This window comes from Pseudogymnoascus verrucosus (assembly GCF_001662655.1).
Source record: "Pseudogymnoascus verrucosus strain UAMH 10579 unplaced genomic scaffold scaffold_93, whole genome shotgun sequence".
In the NCBI taxonomy this organism is placed as follows: domain Eukaryota; kingdom Fungi; phylum Ascomycota; class Leotiomycetes; order Thelebolales; family Thelebolaceae; genus Pseudogymnoascus; species Pseudogymnoascus verrucosus.
In genome coordinates, this window is record NW_017263744.1 from 4,932 (window position 1) to 20,908 (window position 15,977).

A 15,977-nucleotide genomic window follows, 5' to 3' on the forward strand; every position below is an offset into this window, starting at 1 on the left:
TTCCCCCCCACCGCCGCGAGATTCAGCCCCACGCTGGGGCAATGGTGTCCATAAATGCAGTACTCGACATCGCAATCCTGGCCATTCACGCAGGGATTCAATCGCGTAAGGTAGGCGATGGCTTTGAGCTCCTCCTCGCTGGCTTTGTGTTTGTGCTCGAAGACGCATTCGTCGCCCTTGGGACACGGGCCGCGGAGGTAGTGGTTATTGCATAGTTTTGTGTTTCCGGCGCGGCGCTTGGTGCGCTCTAGCACGACGGCCGAGATGGTGAGGGTGGGATCTAGACCGCGGTCTCCGGGGACCCAGTCGTCGAGTTTAGGGTGCGGCGTGACAATGTTGACCGCAGCGGCTGCGGCAGCGGCAGCAGCGCCAGACGTGCCATTCTTGAGAGTCACGGGGAAAACCATCGGTGGAGGCGTAGTAAGGGGAATGCTAGTAACGCCCGCCCAGGTATTCGGCGGCGTAGGGCTCTGATTGCGACCATTGCCTATGGCTTGGAGCTGTGCCGGTGGCAGGCCGCCGTGCGACAGCTGCTGGAATTGGCTATAGGGGGATTGGCGCTCGATGAGCTTGTCGTTGCGGAAGATATGGTCAAAGTTTAGGACGCGGGTGCCTGTGGCGGCGAGCTCGCGCACGATGGGGGTCCCCTCGATGATGGAGACGCGGCGGGTGGTGGATTCGTCGCGTAGGACTTCGTCGAGGAAGGGGGCGTAGCCGGCGTCGTGGGAGACGCCGAGGAGGATTTGTTTGCAGTTGTGGTTTCGGATATTCCATCTTGTGGCCTCTGGGGAAATGGTTCGTTAGTTAAAGTGTCACACGATCAAGCCCGCCACAGCTGCTGGGCGAGGGGGAGCATGCATTACCTCTAATCTTTGAATCCGCCCTCTCCTTGCCATGCCCAACATCAATAAAGTCAAATGAGGCCTTGCCCTGCGTAAAGCCTAACGTGAACTCGCGCAGATCATCGGCATTATCCAGTACGCCCACGCGCTTCATAGCCTTAGCCAGGCCAGAAACATTCGCAAAGATTTTAGCTATAACTTCGACGTCGTCTGATATATTGGGGCATTGTTCCAGGGCGGCGTTTCGGAGGGCATTGGCTGCCTTTTTACCGCCCTCGAGTCCTTGTCGTATATATTCTTCGTGGAACTGGTGAGGGAAAGATGTCAGCGTTGGATCATGGCTGAGACAGGATGAGGCAATGGGGGGTCCTTACAATGGTACCATCACCGTCAATTAACAAAATTATGTAGGGATTTCGGTTCTGTTCTTGTGAGCTAATGGCCGCGACCACGGAGGAAGTGTGAGCTGTAGAACCTTCAGAGATTCATTGTCGGTATTATATCGTCCCAGTTGCGCGCTTGTAACACTCAGCTGCTGCTGCATCTCCCTACGACTACGTCTGGCATCCTCCAAGTCCAGCTGCGCGTCGTCTAGCTCTTTCGAAAGGCGATCGTTCTCGCCGCGGAGGTCGTTTTCGAGTTTATCAATGTAGACAAGGAGATCCTGTAGGGGTTGTGCCCGTCAGCGCGCGGTTCGGTCGAGGGTCAAACGGGGGTGGAGTGGCTGGCTGGTAACGAACCTTTATAAAATTGACAGACTCTTCTTTTTGGGCTTCAATAATGCGATACCGATCAAGGAATTGGGCCATTGCTCGGCGTATGTGCTCGAGAGTGTCGAACTCCCTCCTGTGAAGATTTGGTGAATTGGAGACCCGTTTGGATCCTCGCGGTGGTCTATGGACTGTGCTGTGGTCGACTATTTAAGTTTATTATGAACAAATCTCTGTCAGTCAAACCGCAAACTGTTTCTTCAGGCAGGGAAGATTAAAGATTAAATAGGATATTCGGTGGTGAAGTAATGTTTTTCCAGATGGGGTTTGTGTTGGGGGAGTAAGAAAGTTGGAATAAGTAACTTTTGGTGTTACGACGAAGGTGACTTTTGCTACTTTTCAGTGACTTTTGTGGTTAACCACGGCCGTCTATCTCACGTTAAGCTTGACCAAACCGCTGGCGACACGGATAAGACGACGGGGGGAGCAAACAGAACAGGGATGCGGGCGTCAAACGGTTGAATGTTCAGGGACCTTTTATGTTTTTTAGTTTTACAGGAGGGGAAAGCAGGTTTATCTATGTATTATTTTTAATTCTCTGTGCTATTTACACCTGTTATTACATTTGCGACTGTATTCTAATCCCATACAGTAAATTTGAGGTGCGACGACCAAAAAAAAATATGAAGGAACCTTATCAGACCGCACCTATCTATCTATCTGCCATTACCCGTTCGGGAACATCAACAACATCAACTCCAACGACGTACAACAGAGCAGATCATGCCCAAACAATAAATACCTTCACCGCAATATACAAACACACAATAACCCATTCTATTCTAACGCATACTGAGTACTGAGCACCGAAATCTGTTATCTCCACTCTGCTCTGCTGTTGGTTCCACAATCCCGCTGCCTAGAAACCAACCCTGCGCGGTAAAACCGCTGTTGGAATATACGCGCCAACTACTTACTTCGCGCCGTGTATTAATATCCCCGTTTCACACCCCGCATCCCTGCCTAAACAAACATACTAAGTCGGTCATGTGCGCGAAGATCGAATTTGAAAGCCGGTTTAAAGCTCAGGAGTGGGGTTCTGGTCTTAGGCTCGACTGTTTGTGTGGCAGTCATCATCAGTATTAGCACAGTGTTAACAACGCCCTCCAAGACTCTAAAATTAACCACAAGCGCCTATTACCAAGGTGTAAAGTTGAACATCCATGTTATTTTTTATAAAGTTTTTGCAATCTGGAGTATTACATGTATCAAAGAACAGAAAATCTAAAAGCATACATAATCAAACAATACCAACCCATCCATCCCCAACCAACCCTAGCCGCCCGCACCCAACACATGTATTATATAAACCCCGTATTAACCCACAACCATCCCAAACACCCTACTCCACCCCCGCCATACCGGCCGCAGGGTGACTAGCAGGCGGGTCTTTGTGCAGCACATGGTGGCCCTCCCTTTCAATTACCTTCGTCGTTCCATGGCGCGACACTCCACTACCAACATAGGTTTCGTTGCCAAAGTCAGCTTCATCGGGATTCTCTGTCCCTCCGCTGTAGGCAGCATTACTAGCCTGCGTCTCCTTCCCGCCATAAGCAGCGCTGCTAGACGCTGCTCCATTGACGGCAGAGGGGTCATAGGTAGGCGGGTTGCTACCATAGCCACCCTGCGCAGCACTGCCGATTCGAGGATCATTCTCATAGCCACCATACTCAGCATCGCGAGTCTGGGCGTCATCACTACCCGCATAGGCGGTGTTATTCTTGTCCTTGTGGGTGTGGGATTTGTGGTTCGACTTTGCCGTCTCCTTGGTAGTAGTATGGTTGGTCTTCGACTCCATGTGGTCCGCCTGGTGTGCCGCCTTCGAGCTACGGGGGCTGACTTGGTCGTAGAGGTGATCTTGGGTTGGAGCGCCCTTGTCTTGGGCGCTCTGAAGGTTGTAGTCTGGGGCTACTCCCTCGTGGGCCTTCGAACCGTTCATTCCACCGGCAGCCACACCTCCCGCGGCAGCTCCGGCGGCAATGGCGCTGCTGGTAGTAGCTGCTCCATGAGAGCCCGATTTTTGACCCGTTGTTCCACCTTGAGTAGCTCCAGTGCCAGTAGGTGCAGCGTAGGATTCATCGATTCCAGTACCACCATATGCCGCCTGGTTAGTCGCAGCACCACCACCACTACCGTACGCACCCTGACCCATTCCACCCCGATCCATAACCTCCTTCTCGGTAGACCTAGCCCAAGCAGACGAGTCTGCGTTAGCAGCAGAAGCAGCAGAAGCACCAGTCAGCGGCGTTCCATTAGGACCCACAAGCCCACCAGTGAAAGCCGGTGCATCAGCCGTGCTAGCCATGCGATTGCGATACGCAGGCTCAGTCGTTGGTCCGGTTACCGGCTGTTGTTGTGTACCTGCTGCCGAGCCAAGGGGTGCTTTGCCAGTGACGTCGGTGTATGGTTTGTTCTGTGCGTCTTTGCTGTGTTTTTTCTTGTCTTTACCTAGGTCTGGATGGGTGTGTTAGTGCTTGCAATGAGATATGATATGGATGATCTTACGAAGGAACCCTAAGATGCTAGAGCGGCGGCTGGGCTTCTCCTCCTTGGTAGGTTTGGCTGCTTGCTGTTCAGCCTGCGTAGCATGCTGAGTGCCATAAGCTTGATTTGCCGTCGCAGCAGGTTGGGCGGCATAATCCTGCTCCGCTGTAGTCGGTCTGCCTGCATAGGCTTGAGCCTGAGAGGGCCGGGCCACATTAGCCTCATTTCTGCGTATAGCCGCTGCCTCCTCGGCGCTGATTCCTGCAGCACCCATGGGCAAGCCGTAGCGAGGATCTTTCACTTCCTTGCCATAGTCATTTCCAGGAGGAACGTCGACATCACCATACTTGGCTGCTGTGGGCTTAGCCGCGTATGCAGATTCGTCGAGTCTTTCGGCTGGGGCTGGAGCTGGAGCCGCCTTGGGCGCAGCTTTCTTGGCAGATTTATCGGCTTTGTGAGTTGTAGTAGCTTCCTCGGCATTTGACACTCGAGACGTCCTGTATGCGGGGTCGTCGACATCGCGAGGCTGTGCCCTGTCTGTCTTCGTGCCCTCATAACCAGCATCTGCCACGGCAGCACCAGCCACGCCAGCTCCCACTACCCCCGCGCCTTTGTGACTCGGTTGTTGCTCACCACTAAGGGCGCGGTCAGCCTCAGACTTCGTCGTCGAAACCTGAGGCTGTCCCTGGTCTCCGTAGCTCGTACCAGCCTGGGGTTTGTAGTTCAGCCCATAATCCTCAGCCGCTTTCGGGTCCAGATATTTCGTGCCATTAGGCAAGGTGACGCTAGCAACACGTGGTTCTCTTTCATGGAATTTGTCAGCTGTATATGCGCCACCGCCGCCGGGGGTATGTTCATACGCGCTCTCCGACGTCTTAACGCCTTCTCCATGGTTCGGATCGATTATGCTCGCCAGGCGAGTTCGATACTGGCCATTGGGTGTTCGTTCCACCGTATGGTGGCCCGATAATGTCCTTCCCACCACTTCGCCATGAGGTGAGTCCGTCTCCAGGGGCACTACTGTGGCACCTTTCTTCGTAGTGCCTGCTTCTGTTACGCCTGCCGCACCTGCCGCACCTGCCGCGCCAACAGCTCCAGCAGCAGCAGCACCGTTGCCGTCACGACCAGCAGCACTCCCATGCGCCTTGGGCTGAACAGGCTTAATAGGCGGCGGGGGGGAATAACCAGCGCCTATGGCATCAGCTTGAGCATTGTGTGTTGCTATCGTGGACTCTTCAGCGCCTCCACCAAGCCGGGGATCAACAGCCTGCTGCGTGTAAGGATTGCGGCTCTCTTTGTGTTCGCCAGATCGCGATTTGCGGTGGCCGTTTCTCTTCTCCGTCGAAGATGACTCCCTCGCCATCTTGGATTTCGCAGCCCGTTCTTTCTCGGCTGCAAGGTATTCATCTCCGGTCTTACCGTAATCCTGTGCGGTTGAGGGTTGGCTGGGGATGGAGTCCCGCTCCCTGTTATAGATTTGAGGTTGGTTACCGGCTTGGCTATAGTAACCACCTGTCGAGCCTGGTACCTCGCGGCCAGTATGCTCATATTGGCCGCCGCCACCAGACCCATACAGGATCTCATCCTCGACATGCTTGCCGGGACTCCTGGGAAGCGCATTAGATGGTGCAGAACTGAAGGGCAGAAGGGTAGTATCATTCTCACAAGATGCTCTTGATTTTTTCCATGATTAATACCGTTTCAGATGCTGTTGGGTTGTCAAGGATGTTGGGAAGGAGAAAAGAGAGGCCAGGGGTAGTGAGAGAGGGGGATGGTAATATCGGGAAGGACGGCAATAAATGGTAAGGTAAGAGAGGGCAGCTAGTTATTCATCACCTTGTAGACTACGTAACCAAGGGAAGGCAAGTGAAGCCTTACCAAGGGAATGTCTCACATATCTAGATTCCAAGCAAGAATGATGATGCATTGATATCGTCAGCGGTTCCCCACAATCCGGTAGATTCCCCTATATTCCCCTATATCCCCTACCTTTAGCATACTTTACGCCAATCCAGGTGTACCGGGTTCAAATGGATTCCAGTGGGATGGTCCGGATCCAGTCTTGTGAGAACGGCCTAACCACGTTCTCGTCCAAGAATTTCAGGGCGAGCTGAGATAGGGAAGATAGCTTTTTGAAGGGTTAGTGTACTGGCTGGACGGGCTGAACTTTTTGATGGTAGACGTCATAACCCCTCCCGTTGTTTCTGTTCGTAGCAGGTATTCTGCCACCGCCTTGAGCTTGGAACCAGGTCTCCTTATGTAAGCATATTTTTTTTCACACACAAATAGAATTGATATCACGTGCACCGAGGCACTCGTGAACCCAGGGACAACTCTGTAGAGTATACCATCGTATGGCGGCAATTGCTCAAATCCAGTATAAAGTATGGATTTATTGATATTAAAATTCGAATCTACAGACTCATAAGCACCACAATCTTCTGTCTACCATATACGTACCGCTCTGCTGATAAAAAAGAACCGCTTCTTTTCCTTCCCTGGGTTGTTGAAGCCCGTGATAAGAACGCCAAACGCTGGACGTACAAGTTGATATCTCTCGCCCCTTTGCCCATTATAACGCCGCGAAAATATCATGCAGCGCTGTAGACATACACCTCGTGCGAAACATCTATGCCGCTTCTTTCATCTCTCTCTCGTCTCTCTGTAGTAGGCCCGTCTCCTTCCCCTCATTAAATCAGAATCAAGCGCCTACTCTTCCTGCGCCCACCGTCTCTCCCGCAGCGGCATCTCCTCCCCCTTCTTCTCTCTCGTCCCCTCCGTCTCTCCCCTCCAGGCGTAGTACTCTCCCAGCCTCACCTCGGCGTAAGATGCGTAGTCGAAATCGATTTGCGAGATGACCGACTGGATGATAGCCCAGATGCCCCAGTACAGTCCCGGGACACCACGGAACAAATCCACGCTCTCAAACAGCGCCTGCGCCTCGGTCTCCAACTCCTCGCTGGTCTTGGCAACATTGAGGTGTGCAAAGTAGCTCGCGACATACTCGCGGATGAAGTCGCGGCGCTGCGTGCGGGTAGGCAAGACGCTGAAGTCGCAGTCAAACCCTCCCCACTCCGCAAAGTGGTTCGCGATATCAAATGCCGCCGGCGACGGAACCGCATACTCGTAATCAATAAACGACACCGACGTAACCGGTTCCTTCGCCGCCACCCCATTCGCCTCCCCCTTCTTCGCAGGCTCAACAATCACATTCCCACTCAACAAATCGCAATGCGCGAACACCAGGCTATTCTTCCCCAGTCCCGGCCTATCGCTCAACTCCCTAACCGTCCGCTCCAGCTCCCCCTGCAACTCCGCCTGGCGCGCCCTCTGCTCCTCCGTCGCAGTCGGCAAGGCGTAAATCCACTTCTGCGTCACCGTCCACACATTCGGCGCCACCTTCCCCGGCGCAATACCATCGATCTTACGCTGCACCTCTGGATCCCTCCGCTCCGTTGGAACCATCGCCTCCATCGCCTCACTCGCCACCTCTTCCACCGGCACCCGCGTGTTGGGGAGACACGGCACAACAGCGTGCCACTGCGCCAGACGCCGCGCAACAGCCGTGTACACGTCCTTGTTCCTCAGATCCCCCGGCGCAGTCACAGAGCCAGAGATGTACCTATACACCATCCCATTGTTGAAGCGGGCGAGCAGCTGCGGCGCGAGGCTGTGTCCCATCAGCAACTCATGATTCTGCGTCTCGCGCTCCCTGTCGATGATGAGGTCTGTGCCTTTCCCATACGCTCGGAGAAGCACCGCGCTGTCGTCAATTTCCTGCTTGGACAAGCCGGGGCGCACATTCATTGCCTTGAGGAGGGTATTCGTGATTCCATCCGTGAAGCGGACGAATTCGATTTTGCCGTCCGTCTTCTCCCACTCGGGGAAGACGGAGAGGATGAGGCGGAGGGCGGAGGACTGCGAGTCCGACGGCGAGTAGGTGAGGGGGATGAAGCGCACGGTCGAGGTGCTGTGCTTGCGGGACACCATGGTGGTGGGGTGTCGGTGTCCGGTTGCGCGGACTGGGAGGGTCGGTTCAGGAGGTGTGTTTATATACAGGCGATTGATCTGGGAGTCTGTAGTCTTACGAAGGAGTGTCAGTAACTCATGCCACGGCCGATCGCCAGCCAAGGGAGAGTGCAACCTGAGAGGTTTGACGTCGGGAATCGCCAAGGTGGAGTACACGTACTCGCCTCTCTCACAACAAGCTTGTTTCACTCAGACAAGGTATGTGGAATCTATCTCTCTGCGCTTCTCTCTCTCTATTGCTGAACCAATATATAGGGATAATGGAGAGACAAAAGCTGGTGGCCGAGGGAGCGAAAAGCGTACTTTATAGGTTGGTAGTGGAAAGTTAGGAGTTGTTATCGCAAGAAACCCCCACAAAGCAATGTCAACCAGGACAAGTTTACGTTCCCTTTTCCATCCGACAAATAATGTCGCGTGCCCCCCTCACCGTCCATTGTCGCTAACCTCTAGCGGGGTGAGGCAAGCCTTATTTAGGCATGGCGCCGCGTGGATTAGCCCGTTAAATCCGTTAACAGCTAGCGAGAACTTTGTTATTCGAGGACGAACAGAAACGAGCACGTGCGTAAGTGCATAGAATTGTAATTGTGCCATTTCTTAAACTAACTAAGCTTAAGTAGCTAGCCCTTAAGTATCTAGAGCACTGTTATACTAGAAAGGCATGTTAAAGTTGTTAATATAATGTTTATAATAGTCCTTCTAATCTTCCTTACTAGTTATCTACTAGCTATACTAGAAGTAGAATTTAATAAAGCTAGAATGTTTATACTTGTAAGGCTAAGCGGAATAGAGTGGATAAGCGTAGGAAGCGTAGGTTACGTTCTAAGGTGGTGGTGTTGAAATATAAGCACAAAAGCGACAGTAAGAGCGATAAAAATGGCGACAATGATGATGCTTCTGTAGGGTCTTTAGATGCAGATGATAGTTCTATTGAGTTTATACTATAGTTCTATATAAACTCTATGCTATTGCTACCTATGGTTGTAGAATTCTTTAAGTATATAACATACACGACAAACTCATTCGTCTGTCGCAAACTCATTTGTCTGTCGCCACCTACTCGCTTCGCTCGTAGGTGGACCCGCCGAGTAATATCTACCATTCGCCTACTAAAAAAAATAGATGGTGTCTATTTCTAACAAAAATCGTCCTAGGTAACAGAATCTAGGACCACCACCTTTGATCAACAATATCTTCTACTACAACGTCCGTATATGAAAACGGAAGAGTGCATTTTACTATTTACGCCCTAACCTATATACTTAGCTAAAAATATGAGTCGGACCCTTTAGCCGATTTCACCCTTCAAGTGCGCCGCGTGCTTATGGACCACGTTATAAGTTATAACTAACCTATACTACTTACTTATAGCTCGCGGCCACCATAGACGTATCCATGATCACAGATTACTTTTGCAATCAACTCACTGCCAGGCATGACCGAGCTCGCATCATCCGCCGGAGATAACTGCAGAAATTGCTTTTCTGCCAGTGCATCGTACCACCCAAGCCAGCCATGAGGCATCCTAGGCTCAATGTGAAACTCTAAGGATACACCATCCTTCCGGGCCTCATCCACAAATTTGCAAACATCGGATACCAAGACGTCATTCCCGCCAATAATCACCCATGTAGATGGCAAGACCTGTGACCAACGCAAACCTTTCCGGGGAGGAGAAGATGCGAAGTTCATAAAATCAGCAAATTTCGAACGACCATCTCCTCCAATGAGCCAGTCGGCGCAGCGGACTAAGTCTCCTTTGTCTAGGCAATCCTTATACTTGTTCGTTTCAAAGCTCGTGCCTGAGTTCTCGAGATTCGCCCACGGGTAAAGTAAGCCAACTTTCCCCGGTCGCGGAAGACCTTGTTGCAGTAGGTTGTAAGCCAGTGATAGAGCCAAGTGGCCACCGGCCGACTCTCCCAAGACGAAGACACTGTTTGGGTCAATCTTTTCCTCTTCAATCAAGTATTTATACGCAGCAGTCGCCTCGTTAAGCTGCGTTGGAAATTTGGCTTCCGGAGCGAGCGAGTATTCTAATGTGAAGATGTTGATGGAAAGGTTCTGCTCTGCTGCAAGCTCGGCAATTCGTAGTAAAGGGACAAGTGCGGCAAGTGCAGAGCCGGTGATGTAGGCACCGCCATGAATCCACAACAAGGTAACCTTGGACTGAGATAGACACCCCTGGGTTCCATTAATCGACCCTCTGCATACCCAGTATCCCTCGAAATTTGGCCTGGACACTTTCTTGCCCAATTCTGGGTCTGCTTTTGAGAACCGAAAAGAATTCCGTACAGCAGCGAGGTCATCTCGTTTTGCACGTCTTCGTCGAATTGACAGCGGCATCCAGCCTAAGCTTTGAGAACACAACGTCAACCCAAGGTCCCATCAAGAGTAGTTGGGAGGACATTGACTTTCATTACCTTCGGATAACAGCTAGTAGAATGTCATTTTTCAGACTGTAGTCACTGGATTTCCTCAAACGCCTAGCGAAGCATAACACAACTATGCCGGGGAGAGTAATAGCCAGACGGAGAGCACTAACTATCGTTAGAAGCAGCGACGTATCCTTGGGGCTAGTGAGGGCCATTTGGTTTTTTCTCATTAATCCCGTAGTCGCACTTGAATATATCTGGGTTTCGACACACTCCAAATACAATATGGGAGTGTACATGTAGAAAAAGGAGCATGTAGCAAATGACCGAATGATTGGCCCAACATCTCCCCACCGGCACCCCGCTATTGTCCGGCCGCCGGTCACTGCGCCGGTTGAGGTTCTAGGCCGAAGGTTCGTATGATCTGGCCGGTTGCCGGTATTATGCAAATATATTATTCAATGCACTAATGAACTCACGCAGGCAAAGAAAGTACTCGACTTTGGCAGATGGGATGCTCAAGGTGGACAGTGAAGGGAAGAGCCACAGCCGGTTGGGGTCAGGGTTCTGTATGTTTTACACACATTTATGTGTTTCGGGGATACAGTATACGATTGCTGTACACGGCAAAATTGACAATGTCTCGCATTTCTATCTAGAATTAAACGCACAGGTGTGAATCCTTCAAGATGACGTCGAAATTTCTCGCCCCAGCCGGGTGATTATCATTCATCGTAAATTTTCAATCCCAGTGTTGTCTTTAACCACAGCCAACGTTCCACACTGATGCTCGCGGCCTTTACTGTTGAAATGGCACCACCATGTCCAAGATTCTCGCAGATTCGAAGGTAGATTGCGGAATTCCCCTCAAGCTTTCTTTGCACATGCTGTAGGGTGGCGACCATCTTGCAGCTATTGCTGTACCTCACCAGGTCGTCTTGATCACCGGCGGTGAATAGCGCTGGTGGGTATTGATGACCCACTCGCGCGTTCTCCAAAGGACTCCATTTGAAGATTGCAGCGAACTCATTAGGAACCTTCTCATCACCGATATCTTCTAATCCCCTCATACCCAACCCTGACTTTCCCCGATGTAGGACGTCAAACGGCCCGGCGTTCAAAATGGCCGCTGACACAAGGTCGGGATGCTGAACGACTGCGCTCATGGAATTCAGAGCGCCCATACTTTCGCCCATGAGGACAGGCTTCCTCTTTACACCCAGTGTATCCGTCAGATACTTCAGCGCGCCATGGATATCGTCCAGAACTCTTTGCCGCCTTTCTTTACAAGCTGCCAAGTACCAGGATCGGCCATATTCGCCACCGCCTCGAATATTCGCAAAGGCCACAATTCCTCGAAAGGCCTTGATAAAGACCAAGAAGTCGGGACGAAAATGGGGAATTACTGAGATACCAAAGCCGCCGTACACGTAAAGCAGGACTGGTGTATCTGCCGAGATCGGATGGAGGTCATCCGAGACCAGAAACATGGGGATTTTGGTACCATCTGCTGAGGAATAGAAGACTTGCTTGTTAGACACACCAGAAGCATCGGAATTAAGCTCTGGATATAACTTAACCGGCCGGGTTACAACGGAATGGGCGCGGGATATACCAAGCCCTTTTCCGTCGATATGCCATAGAGATAATGGCCGGGAAAAAGATGATTCAATGATGAAAATGTCTTGGCTCGCAGAATCGTAACCCACATGGAAGACCGTGTCAATCGGAGAGTCCATCGCTGTAACTTTCCCGTCCGCAATAGACAGGAGCTGGAGCCTATCACGAACATCTACCGAACGAATAAGAAGAATACGGTCATCTCCAATCTTCGGCTCGAAAGTCAGAATCAATAATTAAAGACGCAATCCTGGTGTAAAATTTCACATACCGCTTGAGCCAATTTTAAAGTCTGAGCATCAATGCCCTCGACAAGCAACACGTGTGATGGTGAAATGCTACCGAGTGACAAGCCGACAATTTCGCCGTTATTCCTGTCTGTGTAGAAGACATAAAGTTGTTGTCCCTCTCGTGAAATTCGTCCGATATATCTGTTGAAGAACTATCAGACAAGTAAAATCAGACTTTGCTATCTTATTTCATCTTACTCACTCCCATTTATAATCGAAATTATCGCACACTTCAGTATTGAAGTCAAGCTTGGGCTGATCACCGAGATTGCTTATTCGGGCAGCTCGAATTTGGCATGTCTGTCCAGCGCTGTATATGCTCAAGAACGCAAATCTCTCATCGTCGGAAACTTGCAACCAGAAGCAATAACCTGGATGGGCATTGTCCTCATGTATGACCCTATCATCTGCCTGAGATGTTCCAAGAGCATGATATCGTAGCTGGGGTCTTGCGTTATGTTCGGCACACGACTGCCAGAATTGATAAAAGAAGCCAAGATCCCCCCACCAGGATATTGGTTTAGTGATGTTGTTGAATTTGGTATCGCAGATCTCATCTGGAAACACTCGACCTGTTTCGATTTCCTTTACACGAATCACTCCCCAGTCGGAACCTTTGACGCTAGTAGAGTATGCCCAGTATTTGCCGCCTTTGCTGACGCCAGACGAGAGTAGAGTGCCACCTTCATCACTCTCGTCATGAAACACCTGGGGTGGCTTGTGTGGAGAAAAACTGTTGTTGGTTGAACCTGGGAACTGTAGAAATGTCTGCAGGTCTTGCTTCCATATCTTAACAGTGACGGGAAATGCACGACCACAACCAGACACTCGTAGCAGATAATACTTCCCAGCGGACTGAGGGGCCTGGTTGACTACCTCTCCCTGTACTAGCGACTGAAGAAGAGTCATGAAACTGTTCTTGGCTGATGAGCCTGAGGTGTCGGTGGAGAGGTAGCGATCCAAGGCTGCATTCTGGGCGGCAACAAATTCGCGAGTTTCATCACTACTGATGTCTTCTAGCCAGTCATACGGATTGGGAACCCGAACCTGGGATATAGAATCAGAGTCTGCAGTAGTACTGCTGAATGATTCGACAGTTTGTGACCTTCGGGCGGGCAGATACTCGAACATGATGGCGACTTGGCTTATTTTTCAACTCTTGATTTATGATGCCGTAGTCAAGGGGAACACCAGCATAGATAGTTGTTTTTGAAAAGTTTAGTAGCCATTTAACTGCATTAGTTTAATCGGTGTTTCTCCGTGTCGGCTCGGCATAGACGGCATTACCTGTCGGCGACCGGTGTAAGGACCGGCGGCCGGTAGACAGAAAATTTTATATGGAATCATGCTCTGCCCACAACACACCGTTGCTGGTGCATGGTCAACCGGGTACATGTGCAATCCCCATGCAGTATGATGCCAACGCCTAATGGGCGGGCTATTACACAGCTTTTATATAGCCATCTCTAGCGGCATTGCGAAGCACATGAATTGCGATAGCATGAGCAGTGACTAGATTATATTAATACGATTAAATCTAGCTAACTGTTTCGGCTCTGTATGTAAAGGCCAGCCTCATTTCTACAACCGTATGTTTGTGGAATGTCTAGTCTATATTTTGAACTGAATGTGAGTGGCAAGGGATAGAATTTAGTCATGAATAGACTAGGAATGTTGATTTATTGAATTGTAGTGGTCCTATGGCGTTATACTGCCTGCTTGTGCAGAACCAGAGGAAATCGTACCACACCAAAATTGATGATAAGGAACAAGATAATCTGCAGCTACTTAACGAGCATACTGGAATGCAGGATTCTCCCGGTCTGTCATGTCCATAAACGCAATCATTGGATCAGCAGCTAATTCAGGGTGTTCCATCAATATTGTTGCCTTTTTCGCATTGCAAGAGGTATAGTAAAACCTGGTTTTAACATGCATTAGTAATTATAAAGTATTAGAAACCGGTGGTAAAGCAGTTTGATAAGGATTCCTTCATCGACCAAGCAGATGATTGAGGAGGCATGTTAAGATGTTGGAGGATAAGGACACGTATACATACCAAAGGATAATATATGCCAAAATGGAGGCACAGAAGAGACTCAGTGTCGCAATTTGACCGTCGGGATAACCCTGCGCAGTCTGGCTTCCTTTGTACGCCCATGGTCCGCTAAACCCACCAAGAGCGCCCATGATGGTGATGGTACCCATAACAATCGTCTTTTTGGAGTGTCCTCCTATATTGGCTGCGAGGAGAGAGTAGTGCTGAACGAGGGAGCCGTAGAACGTGGTGGACTGTTAGGGTGTTTAGAAAGACGGCACAGAACAAACGCGGGTGGGATTAGAAGAGAGACTTACAATGTAGAGTCCTCCGAGGAGTGCCGCTTTATTGTCTCGGCTCGTCTTCCACAGCATGATGTTTCCCATCAATGAAGGTAAGATGAACGCTATGGCAATAATGATTCGATGACGTGGGAAGCGACTGCCAAGAATCCTGCAAATGTCAATGGCAATTCCAATATCGACATAGAAACAGGGAGGCTTTATTTGATGTCGTGCGTTTTCTTTCGCCTTGGATAAAGGACTTACCCTGAGAGCACAAGGCAAACCACCGCTATGCCGGATGCAGGCATGGAGAGCAACAGAGCGCGAGTCTGCGAATACCCGAAGGAGGTTATAAGGAACCCGCCAAAACTGCAGAAGACAAATAAGTTTGGTTTCCTTCAAAATCGAGAGTAATATGATAGCATCATGTACCTGGAAATTGCCACGTTGCAGAAGGCAAATGTAAAGCAGAATATGCATAAGGCATAAACTTGAGGGTCGAGGAAGGCAGACAATGCCTGATGCAGCTTGAACTTTCGAGTATGAATGCCAGTGTTGTTGCTCATAACACGGCGCACGGCGATGTGTCTTTCCCGAGGTGTGAGGAACCATGCCTTCATCGGGGTTGCGGGCAGCAGGACCATGATAACCATGCCGGCCAAGAGCGCACAGGACCCCAGAATCACATAAATCCACTTCCATCGACTAGTAGCGAAGACTCCACCAAGCTTCACCGCACCAAAATCAACTCCAATGCCAACAAGAGAACCCACGGCATTGCCGGCGATTGTAATTCCTATTCGCAAAGGCTGTTCATTGGTTTTCCACCTAATTGTTATATGTGAGAACGTGTCGCACATGAAAAACGTAACATGAATTGAAAAGGGGGGGTTGGAGTCATTACCACATAACCGTTATAATGACGCTCAAAGGTTGTAGTATTTGACTAAACCCGTAAAAGAACCTATATCATGGTTTAGTACTTGGTGCGGATTCCATGTGATGAGGTGTCATGTTATTGCCGATTGGGACATACCTCAGGGCCATTATCTGTTCAAAGTTTTGACAAACAATGGTCAAGATAGCCGTAAGGCCAATGTAAACCATCATAGCGCCGTACACGATACCTGCTGGTAGGAGCTGGGCCGGAAAGAGAAGCAGATATTGTGCCTATAGCTCGTTAGGCGAGTAGTCAGCGTCTCCTCCATTATCAAGAGATGCTTTCGCATACTCACAGCTGCTTTTTTTTTT

At 50.3% G+C, this 15,977-nt stretch overlaps 5 protein-coding genes across 5 annotated transcripts in view; all 5 read right to left on the reverse strand.

The window, feature by feature from the left end:
* VE01_10644 (uncharacterized protein) overlaps nt 1-1,651 on the reverse strand; it is a gene marked incomplete at both ends in the record, with an annotated part of 1,908 nt that extends 257 nt beyond the window's left edge. Inside the window, 5 exons of the mRNA XM_018280037.1 lie at nt 12-784; nt 864-1,149; nt 1,217-1,264; nt 1,318-1,506; nt 1,583-1,651. Of these exons, the coding sequence (XP_018125094.1) occupies nt 12-784; nt 864-1,149; nt 1,217-1,264; nt 1,318-1,506; nt 1,583-1,651 (1,365 nt within the window). The remainder of the gene's footprint in view (nt 1-11; nt 785-863; nt 1,150-1,216; nt 1,265-1,317; nt 1,507-1,582) is intronic.
* Nucleotides 1,652-2,954: 1,303 nt separating this feature from the next.
* VE01_10645 (uncharacterized protein) lies at nt 2,955-5,784 on the reverse strand (the record flags this gene model as incomplete). Its single annotated transcript, XM_018280038.1, has 3 exons — nt 2,955-4,066; nt 4,118-5,703; nt 5,762-5,784. The coding sequence occupies 3 exons, from the start codon at nt 5,782-5,784 to the stop codon at nt 2,955-2,957; spliced, it is 2,721 nt and encodes a 906-aa protein (XP_018125095.1).
* A 1,021-nt stretch (nt 5,785-6,805) lies between these two features.
* VE01_10646 (uncharacterized protein) lies at nt 6,806-8,086 on the reverse strand (the record flags this gene model as incomplete). The annotated part of the gene is made up of 1 exon (XM_018280039.1): nt 6,806-8,086. One exon carries the CDS (start codon nt 8,084-8,086, stop codon nt 6,806-6,808), a length of 1,281 nt encoding a protein of 426 aa, XP_018125092.1.
* A 1,401-nt stretch (nt 8,087-9,487) lies between these two features.
* On the reverse strand, nt 9,488-10,756 carry VE01_10647 (uncharacterized protein; the record flags this gene model as incomplete). The annotated part of the gene is made up of 2 exons (XM_018280040.2): nt 10,543-10,756; nt 9,488-10,475 (listed from the first exon to the last, which is right to left on the reverse strand). Exons 1-2 carry the CDS (start codon nt 10,722-10,724, stop codon nt 9,488-9,490), a joined length of 1,170 nt encoding a protein of 389 aa, XP_018125093.2. The 5' UTR covers nt 10,725-10,756.
* A 393-nt stretch (nt 10,757-11,149) lies between these two features.
* Nucleotides 11,150-13,589, reverse strand: VE01_10648 (uncharacterized protein). The gene is made up of 3 exons (XM_018280041.2): nt 12,607-13,589; nt 12,386-12,545; nt 11,150-12,323 (listed from the first exon to the last, which is right to left on the reverse strand). Exons 1-3 carry the CDS (start codon nt 13,533-13,535, stop codon nt 11,220-11,222), a joined length of 2,193 nt encoding a protein of 730 aa, XP_018125091.1. The 5' UTR covers nt 13,536-13,589; the 3' UTR covers nt 11,150-11,219.
* Between the last annotated feature and the right edge of the window lie 2,388 nt (nt 13,590-15,977).